Source organism: Barbus barbus (genome assembly GCF_936440315.1).
Source record: "Barbus barbus genome assembly, chromosome: 37".
NCBI lineage: Eukaryota > Metazoa > Chordata > Actinopteri > Cypriniformes > Cyprinidae > Barbus > Barbus barbus.
Window position 1 is genome coordinate 24957317 of NC_136715.1, and position 11253 is coordinate 24968569.

General features: G+C 35.0%; 1 protein-coding gene across 1 annotated transcript; it reads right to left on the reverse strand.

Moving 5' to 3' along the window:
* Positions 1-3048: 3048 nt before the first annotated feature.
* LOC306856685 (endothelin-3) lies at positions 3049-8244 on the reverse strand. The gene is made up of 4 exons (XM_079396077.1): positions 8037-8244; positions 7133-7367; positions 4866-5003; positions 3049-4293 (listed from the first exon to the last, which is right to left on the reverse strand). The coding sequence occupies exons 1-4, from the start codon at positions 8104-8106 to the stop codon at positions 4275-4277; spliced, it is 462 nt and encodes a 153-aa protein (XP_079252203.1). The 5' UTR covers positions 8107-8244; the 3' UTR covers positions 3049-4274.
* Between the last annotated feature and the right edge of the window lie 3009 nt (positions 8245-11253).

Here is an 11253-nt window from a genome sequence, read left to right on the forward strand (position 1 = left end):
TCTGCTGGAGTGAATTGGAACTCAAGATGAGTTGTTTTTCTCATGTTCTAGGTCCCATAGAATACAAGTGAGAAATGAATCAATATTTGCATTGATTTTACATTATTGTGAGAGTCTCCCCTCAGTGAATTTAACTAATGTTGTCCAATGAAACTGATGTCTAAAATGACAAATGACATGTTATTCATCTATAATGTGGTTAAACTTAGTTTGATCATGTGTGCGATTTACACAAGTAACACCTGTTATTAGAGGTTGTGTTAGACTTTAACATTGTCCGTCATTAACAGGGTTGTAAAAAATTCGTCATAATCTATTATTAACCATAATTTTGATTTTCAGATTTTAATTATAATAACACAATTAATTGCTTTTTATTTTTTTTCACATTTTTATTTTTAATACTGAAGCTACAGGACGAGTATAGGCTTCTGCTTTTCTTTTTTTTTTTATGAAGAGAACAGATGAACAGAGACTGTGTAATGAAAAATAATGAAAAAAAGATTTCAATAGATTCTCATTTTTATGAACCAATATCGATTCTTAAATCCCAATCAATTCTGTTTTCTATCGATGAATGAACTGTACATATAGTGCGCCTCCTATCCAATAAATCCCAAATAGGCTAAGCTTTGTGCATTGTTACTTTTGATATGAGTATGACAGTGTCAGATTTCAAATTCTGTTCATTTTATTAGGAAATTCAAGCAATAAATACAGTTTTGGCACTCTTTAATGTGGCGTGATAGATCGCTGTAGACACCTCAGATCAAGCGAAGCGGCAGCGCATGTGAACTGATCATCTCTTTCGCTTTACTAGTGGATGCTTGCTTGCGCGTAATCAAACGCATAGCAAAAGACTCGTGGCACACTGGAGCGCACTCGCCACCAACTGGACAGGTGTGGGAATTACAGTTATAAATTACAATAGATCACCCTCCGAGTAATCTGTCAAAGTGACGGACAGCCTTCAGATTTTTCTGTCACTGCTAAAAGAATTCCGTCAATGACGGAAAATTTTCAGTTAGTGCGACCTCTGCCTGTTATGAAACTTTTTATCTAGAAAATAACAAAGGTGGAAAGTTTTGTCGAAACAAAAACCCTCTCATTATAGTTTGTCACATTATGTGGTGATTTGACTTTATAGAAACTCATGACTGCAAGAGAAATAGACTGTAATTTATTTATGGAGCAGCATCAGGGTTTCAGTAGGGCTTATCAAGGTTATTTTTAAGACCTTTTTAAGACCAAGTAGATCAAATTTAAGGAATTTATTTAAAAGAATACAATATGTCATTGTTCTCTAAATATTAATGTCTAAATGGAAAGAAAGAAAGAAAGAAAGAAAGAAAGAAAGAAAGAAAGAAAGAAAGAAAAAGAAAGAAACATTAAGGACTGAATACCTCCCAACCAAATAATAGTAGAAATAACTTCTGCTGTACCCCCTGATCACACACAGCAAAAAAAGTGTCATTTTCCTCTGTATTTCTGTTTTGTTTTCCAGAGCAAATGCCTAAAAGATATTAAATCAAGGCACATTTACTAGAGAAGGAAATGACATAAGAAGTATGGTTTTATGGGAAATAAATAGAGTTTATGATTGAAACAAGAACAAATAACTGACAACAAGCTCAGAAGAATCTACATAATTCAAAGGGAAAACACAGTTTATTATGACGGATATTTGCTCTTGATTTAAGTGTAAAGGCACTTAATTTTTCAGAAGTTTTCAAAACTTAGTTTTACTTTTGCATCTCTAGTAAATGTATCTTGATTTAAGGATGTTAAGGATATTTGTATTGGAAAACAGTAATATTTACATTATTATTATTTATTTTATTTTTTCAATGCATGCAACATTTATTGCCTTGGCTTTATCAATTAAAACGTTTCTGTTCTGATGTAAGACCTTTTTAAGGACCTTTTTAAGACCTGCGGAAACCCTATATTGTACCATAGATGTCTTAAAGACAGTGTTTCAGACTGTGGTGTTGACTCACTATTTTACGTCCATGATGGATGCGACATTACACAGTCAGAAAAGGTGGCGAGGTTACTTCCCTGGAGTGCTATCTCATATTGGAGGCAGTTACTGAGTGTTAAACTAACAATGAAATGTTCTGTAAGTATGCACTGTAACTTTTGGTAACAAATGTATTGCTTGTTTTCTTGGATGAGAATGAGCTCTGTTTAAACTATTATAGCTATCAGCTATAGCTTTGTCACGCTGTTCGGATAAAATGTGTCAATGAGCCAAAGTCAGCATTAAAATGCAGCAATTCATCCTAAAGGGACACATCAAGCTATTACCTGTTGCAAAGAGTTCTGCCGGACTCCAGGATAAATATGAAATGTCCCATGGAGAGTTTCTGCAGTCAGACTTCAGTCTGGTCATATGAAAAAGCTTGACAGTCATGGCTACAAAAAAATGCTTAATTTTGTTACTCAACACGTTTTAGAAGTTTGGTGTTTTTGGTGGTAGATTTATTTGGATCAACCTTCCTTATGGTAGTCACTTGGGGTCTTGTAAAAAGCTGAGAAATAGTTCATTCCGTGTCAGCTGAGTGTAAGAAATGTCTAAGTACTGAACTAAAATCAGCATGCAGCCAACAAAAGGACATTTTCATTAAAGAAATAATGAATTTATTACATATTATGAATTAGATCTTTCAAAGGTTGTGTGTAAACACTGAGATTTTTCTCTTATAATCCAAATGTCCATTCAAATTACTTTGCAATTAAAAAACTATTATTATTTTTTTTTTTTAGATCGGTGAAGCCTGGCGCAAGCCTTTTCATTTACTGAACTCTTATTTATGAACAATACTGTTATTATTGAAAACAACCAGAAAATATTCCTAGATGAGAACTGCGATACAGCCGTTTTTGACGTACCCCATCATGCACCATCAGAGGAAATTACCTCTTATTTTTCAGGGTGTACTGAGGGCATATTCCAAGACAGCAAACAATTCTTGGCTGGCCCCCCTTGTGGAAGGATAAGACGTACCTTTGCAAAGTAATGAGAGAATGTAATCTAGCCAGAGGACAGGAGGCATTCATTTTATTTTTGAGCCACATGCAAGTTTCAAATTAGCTCTGCAGAATAATCTAAATATTTCTGATGTTTGAACTCAATAAGAGCAACAAGACAACTCATGGGTATAAAAACAAGTTATAAAAAAGGTTTTAATTTAATATTAAACAGAGAATCTGTACAGGACTTTTACATACATAATGACCTGTATGTCGGCCATGAAAAGTAAGAACAGGTACAATCCATTTCCTTTGCCACATGTGCTTTTTTTCACTGCTGAAAAAAAAAATCATAATGTTCTGAATAAATTAAGGATATTTCATCCTTTAATGGTTTGAATTGGGAAGGAAAATTGGTTCTTTTTTGTTTCAATTTGGAGAATGTATTATTAAAATATTTGGTTAGTGGAATATTTTAATAGATAGATATGAACAGATAGATAATAGTTATGAAATAAATAGATCATTATTTCATATACTCTTTATCACAACTGTTCATACAGTAATATGTGTATTAATGTGGCATTTAAAATGGACACCTTTTGGTTAGTTGGGAAATACAAGATTTATTTTATGCTTGAGGAAAGCTAGGAATTTTCCTATTGTCTGCTTCGTTAATTATTCATACTCTTGAGGAAACATAATAGTCATGTATAAAACTATGAAAGGCTGTATTAAATATGAAGCTATTTTTTTTAGAAAAAGCCAATGTTGCAATGTAGAATTTGCTGTACAGCACTTTTTTTTTTTTTTAAATGAATTGTTCAAGAAATATTTTAACAAAGTCCTTTATACATATTACATGTTGGTTACTGGTCTGAACGGTTTCAAATATTCAAAGTCCTGTGTGTGATGCTTATTTAACTCCATCGTGCCCATTTGATTTGGAAGTCAGATAATAACGGCAAGTCGATACAGTCCATAATTTAAACCCTCACAGATATCTCACCAGAATGTGACTCACATGGTCACACTGAGAGTGGCAGTCAATGCATGGCTACTTCAGAGATGTGTTAGCTTAGGTGCTGTTACGTAAAGCTTTCATGTTGATAGCGTAAGTACTTCCCGACTCTCTCTGCTCTTTAATTCTCCATCTCGGTAATGGAATTCCAACAACCTTCCTTTTGAATAGACAGGAACCTTTTCTCTGAGGTGATTCTCCAGGTGTTGGGACAGGAGAATGAAGAAGCAGTCCAATGGATGAGTGAATATCAGTTTAGCTGTGCTCCAGTGATTAGTCATGTTGACGTCCCCCTACTGAAGGAGAACAAACATGCTGTTACTTTAAAATCTATTGATGAAAACAGTTACATTGCATGTGCCTACATTTTCCACCTGGTGGCTGCTGTTAATGTTATTTACATAAAGATAAATATTACTATTCAGTATATATTTATGGTCCACATATCCCATTCAGATAAGACACTTTGTATTTTACAATCCAGGCTCATTGGAAAAACCTGCCTGTGGTGACATTACTGCAAAATGACTGTCAAATGCAATGTTGTACCAGGTGAGCTAAAAAGCAAGTTTACTATGTCAGAAAAGCCAAACATATGCAGATTGTTATGTGATGCAAACATGAATTTACATGTATTAATTTACAAATCATGTGCTATGGTGAAAGCGTTTTGAGATCATGACAGTATTGGGCAAGAAACCACATACAATTTGTGTAAAAAAGGAAATAACAGTCCTGCAAGTGGAATCTCTATTATATGAATTATATGTATATCCACGTTTATTGAGTTTTGCAAAAAATGTAGGTAGAAGCACATTTTCCAATAATTCTATGTTGGTATTTTAGTGGTCTGAGGTTTTATTGTTACCTTCGACTGCAGAAAGCGTTACATTCTTGGTCGCTGTGTAAAGCACACATGCAGCGCTGACCTCCAAGTCTGCCCTCAGAAGAACGCCGTACCCGCTGGGAGCCTCTATAACTCGACAAGCCGTATGGGACAGTGCGCCTGCCAGTACAAAAAGGTTAAGATCTTTGAGTTACAGAGAACGCTACTGCAACACTGGCATACAGTGAAAGTGAGAAATACTTTCAGTTCTTTGATGTAGTAAAGGACTTAAACCAGCAAGTCTTTTTTCAAAGGAAGATTCAAATTCATCCTATAAATTATACTGTATATCACGTCTCCATTCACCTTAACGTGTCAGAAGCTGGAAGTTTAAACCAGAAGGTTTTAATGTGTGCTGCTGAGAGTCTTTGTGCGTTGTTTCAACACCCTGTTCAGTTTGATCTTTCTTTTGCACTCACAGAGCAGGTTACATACACAATCTGCCAAGAGGTCTGAAATGTGACACTGAACCATGCATAATGCAGAGGTCAGAAAATATGAGTATGGAGTATGGATGTGCTGGACATCCCAACCCCACTGCACAAATACCTAGAAGCATCATAGAAGTATCAAAACATCAATTTGAGATAGCTGAACTTGTCTTGATAGCAGTTAGAATGATTCAATTATCCAAAATATTTAAACACACACACACACCGAAGGGGCGGATGATGAGCAAAGGATTTGAAAATGAAGGATGCTTCAATTCTGCTGAAATCTCCAGAGCTTTCATACAAATTATGTTAATGGGCAACCAAGTTTAGTTAGAAAAGGTAGCTTGTTAGTAAGTAAATCAATCAATCAATCAATCAATAAAAAATATTTGACAGTAAGAATAACAAATACAATAAAACACATAAACTTGGCGTTTTATTAAAAATACATTTCAGCTCAAAAGCGTGGACACAACAGGCATAGTTTGCTTTTGTCTAACCTTGATTACATATTTCACTTCAGCTCATTGCAGGCCACCCAGTAGTTCATTAGGCTTTGTGTTTTTCTGGTAACACCTCAAAAAAGTACTCTTATTTATACTGTATTGAAACTAATAAAGCAAACTCTCAGGCTCAGTAAATCTGAACAGCTGTACTCAGGGAGCCATAGGCCTCATCTGCTAAGAGTTACTCCTGCAAACATCCTGTCATGCAAGCATCTCTTCGATCTCAGCCCATTCTCTTTAGCCAGTCTTATATGGTAGACAAGTGCCTAGACAAGTGGCGGAGAACATTAATTACTCTCAGTGCAAAGAATTACTGTAGCTATGTTGACCTACATTTCAAGACTTATGATTAATATACTAAAACTGCAGTTCTTCTTTATGAACATGACTTACGACAAATTCTCTTCATTAAAAGTGAATATATTTCATATATATATATCATTTTTCACCAACACTTTAAAATGGCAACTTTAGTTGGTAACATATAGTTCTAGTAATTTACTAAGACGGAGCCTGCAGCAGAAGCTGAAACATTTCCCCCAACAACTCTTAATAAATATAAGTTTCTCTAATCACGAGCAATAAATTGTTATAATGAACATTTTGGATAGGATTGATGCATTGACTTGTTTAAACTACAGAAGGAGTTTGCAATCTTATCTGTGATAAAAAAGGAGGCAGGCCAGAAATAATTTAGTTTTGACAGAAAGGAGAATGTTTGTCCGCGTGTCTCTGGTGACACTGCCAAATGCAATAGTTCACTTTTGCTTCTAAGACAACAATCATATACAGTTAACTGTTTTTCATTTTAGTGACCAAATCTTCATTATTCTTAAGTAGACATTTTTTTACGGTGGAAGATGCTTCACGCGCATCTTTACCATTGTATCTGCACAATAGCAAGTATTCTTAAACACTTGATTAAAGTACATTTTTACTACATTGCACTTAAATATATTAAATGGATTTTCATTGAACATATTTGCTTAGTTATATTCATTATTATGGCCCAGAAACCCTTACCATATTAAGTTTTATTAATTACAAATGTTTTGGTGTCTTCATGTCCTAATTGTGTTTTAATAAAGAATATTCATAAATATATTGCCACATGTATTCATATGGTTTTGCTATGCTATATTATGCCACATAAAGGCTGTTTGAATCAAAGTTTTAGTAGTAGTAAATGCAACCCTGTCTGTAATTTAAAAGTCAGAGGCACAATAAATCCGTCCAAAACTATCCCGAATAACCTTTCACGGGTTTCAGCTGTTGATTATTATTTCATGGGCAAGCCATGAAAACTTACTCTGGTGTGTTGATCCAGATGATGTCCAGGTGACAGTAGTAAACACACTCTTTGTCTGTGTACGAGTAACACGTACATCTCTTGGCTCGCCTCCGAGGTTTCAGAACCTGGCAGAAATAACACGCTCCGGGTTTTAATCCAGATTCACCAAACTGCTTCGGAGTCGCACTTGATGCTTGGGTTAAATCCTTCGCGCTGTTTTTCATGAGCGCATCTTGAAGAAACGAGGACAATCCTGCAAGCGAAAATGCTTTCATTAGAACAAGTGGCAATTCTATACATTAAAATAATCTCATGTTGCAACAGGATTTAAAGGACACTATAAACGCTGATAAACGCCTTTCTATCTGACACACATTTCGGTTTTATTTTACGTTACCATAAACGTCCATTCACTTAAAAATGTAGAATGCTTCATGTGGTAAGCGTTTATTAAAGTCAACGATTGTCCCTAATATGGGTGACAGAGGCTACAGAATCGAAAGTATTTTAAGGGTCAAGCCTTGGTTTACTCAGGGTGAGAAACAGCTGTTGAAGTAGGGGGTCACTACCCAGTGATGAAGGTCTTGAACCCCCGAAGAAATTCCAAACAAAAGGTTTTAAACTTTAGGATAAAGATTTGGTCAGCGGACATTTTCACCTGTCGCGTTAGCAAGAGGAGGTAAACAATATTACGCTGTCTTTAAAATGTGAACACTTTCGAAAAAAGCCTAATGTTTTAAACTTTGTGGATTTCGTGTGACAGTGGCGCCAAATCAAAAATTGCTTTGTGCAAACTGTGACATATAAAATGTTGTGTGCTTCAGAGTACATAATTTTCAATTATATGCGGAGAGTGATTTTAGTCCAATAAATGTACAAGTTTTCTGCAAGTGAAATGTGGTGCAATGCAATCTAAACCCACCGTTCGCCATTGCGACTGTTAGTCCAATAAAAAGCAAAATTCCCAAATGTATTAATGACACCCTGGCCATCACAGTTATTCCAGATAGTCTCCGTGAACAAAGTCAGTTTAAAGTCCTGGACTGACCAGAAGTGCTGAGTGATCCAACTGCAGTGAAAAGTAACATTTTCTTTGTCACTGGCTTATTCCCACATGAACGCGCCTCTCTGACAGAACAGTGGAGCGCGACGGAACAGCATCCTGAGTTGCGCTCTTGGAGGCTTTATAGTGAGCACCTATCAGCCTGCTGGAACACCGCACTGATGTTGTCTCAGCTGTATCAGTTGTCATATGTATGTCATTAAATCACACATGCACGCACGCGGTAACACTAACACTTTATCAAACAAGACACGTCCCATTAATCAAAGGACCACACTGGAGTTTCCAGTTCTTAAAATGCAGCTGTAGACAAGAGCTGTTAGTAAAATGACTCAACTAGGCATAAGAGTGGTTCATGTCCAGCGGGGGAAAATATGTCTAGTTAAAAAAATGTGTGACAGTAAATTGTATCCAGTGCATGTTTTGGCCTCAACACTGCTCTTTTAATGCATTTGCATTTGGAACTTTTAATGTTCCAAACATAATTGCAGACATAAACAGTTTTTCAGAAATGATTTTACATCTCACATCATTATATAATTTACCTGATATTTTAGAATATTCATTCTGTAAAGCATTGTTAGCAGATTAAATAACTATTAGTATGTATCAAAATGACCTATAAATGTCAGCATCACAAATATTTACAAAGAAGAGCTAGATGATATATTGTGTGAACTGAAACTGCGATACCAGGGTAATTGATTGATTGATTTAATCTCCAACATACCCTCCAATACTATAAACAGTGTGGGGTCTGAACAAAGCAATTTGTCCAGACATCTTATCTTACTTTTTATTTTTAAAAGTGTGCCGTCGATCCCTGCCATGCGGTAACAATCAGATGCTGACCTCTGGCCTTCTGGCCTTCACTTTTCAACAAGTTTCCAGAGAACTTGATTTTTTTTTCTTTTTTTCTTTGTCTACTGTGTGTTGGCCAAGTCTCATTTTATACATTTTACTTCAAAAATGTACAAAAATGCAAACAATTGAACAAATAATGCAAAAAATAATGAAAAACATTAATGATGAGAAATAGTGCTAAGAACATTATAGTAGTAGTAAGTACTAATAGTGCTAGAATATAAGATAAATATTATACTGATCTTCTTTATCCTTTTTATAGCATGTAACTAGTTCAAACATAAAGAATTTACAGTGGAGTCAAAAAGTCTGAGATCACAAAGAAAATATAAACTGATTTTGAGAAATGTTATGGTGTAAAATGAATATTTCAAATTATGTTCTAGGTCACACATTAACTGAAAGTAAAAAAAAAAAAAAGTACAGACAGTTTTCTTGCTTACTGGAGAACACGATCACCTGGTTTTGTTCATGTCAGCTCTTGTTTATTCTGCTGTCATTAAGCAAAATGGGAACATTCCTTAGACTATGACATCCTGACATTTTTCACTTTCTTTTTATTCAAATTCATCTGCTAACTGAATAATTAAAGAATGGTTCAGTAATTAAGAATGGAAACATTTATACCCTGGCTCTCTATCTATATTTCAACTAGCATGTTTTTTTGTTTTTGTTTTTTCCCCCTTCTTTCTGCTTCCATGTTAACCAGAAAACATAAATAAAGTCAAATAAATATCATAGAAATAAAGTTGAAAGTAGAGGTACATCAGAAGTCACCTTGCACATGTCATGGGAATGTACAGCATGGGATTAAAATCCTCATTCCACATGGATCCCACAGGGAAATTAATCTTGAAAAAACAGTCATGTTGGGGCCCTGTTGCCTGCCGGTATGAGGCATATGCAGTATAAAAGCTCACACAAAAGACTTGTAGAGAGTTAAAATGTATAAAGAGATTTTAAATATCAAGACATTCAAGTGGTTTACTGTTTGATGGTGGTTTAGATTGTAGTTCAGTATAGTTTTAACTGAGAATCGTTTTGCAAGGTTTTAATCAATGGCTGCTTGTGTGGCCAGTTCAGTTTCATTTATTTACATTCCCACTGAATTTAACTTACATTACACCCATAATTGACCATGAAGTGATTGAATCCTGGTTTCAGGTGCCAGTGATAACACATCTTGATATTTGAGCTTTGCATCACTTACAGATGATAACTAATATTGACATCTCAGCCTGATAACGATCTGCAGAGCAGGGATTCTGCAGAAATCACAGCAGGCACCAAGACCTAACCATAGTCTTCAGATATTGAGATACATATTCATATGTGTTTATTACAAGCTCTTTGTTGTAATAAACCCCACCCCTTCCAACCCCGGTGCCAAACTTGAATGGACACCCAGAGCTTACCCAATGTAGAGGTAATATCTTAATATCAAACAACACAAGAAACCCCTTATTTATTGTAAGGGTGCTATGAAAATAATTTACAGTGAAATGGAAATGAATGAGGATGGGGCTGTCCAACTCAATAAAAAATATTATTTTGAAATCTACGAGATAACACCACAACTTAATAAACTTTATAATTACTTGCAGTAAGACAGTGGATATTTTACTCCTTAGAAGGTGATAACAAAGCATCATCATTCCCAACATGATACCTCCACAGAGACCATTAGCTGTCATCTGTCTGCACACATTACGACAAATTCTTGAACGATTTAGTTGCAAAGCAAAAAAAATTAAAAATAAACAAAACAAAAAAAACCTTACCTGGAAACAAGCTTATTTTAAAATAAAATGAAACCTTAAACATATTTAATTTCTCTTTTTCATTTAGTTAAACAACTAAACTAAACTTATTTTAGACATAAAAAAAACAAAAATGAAATAAAGAAATAAAAAGAAAGAAGACACAGAATTACTAGAACATTAACTAAAATGAAAACAGAACATATTAAAATCATATTCAAAAATATCTGCAGCCTGCAGCACTGGCCATACCCCACATTAATCTGAAACTTGTCTGAAGATGCTTGCTGGAGATGGTAGATTAAGACTAAATCATTTCTTGTCTGCCTTTTAACCCTGCAACATCTGAGAGTAATTTTACCCTCTTAGCCATGTCCCATAGGTTTCTCATGAAGCAAAATTAGGATCTGACTTGGATTTTTCAGGAGACCTTCTACATAAACTACTTTATG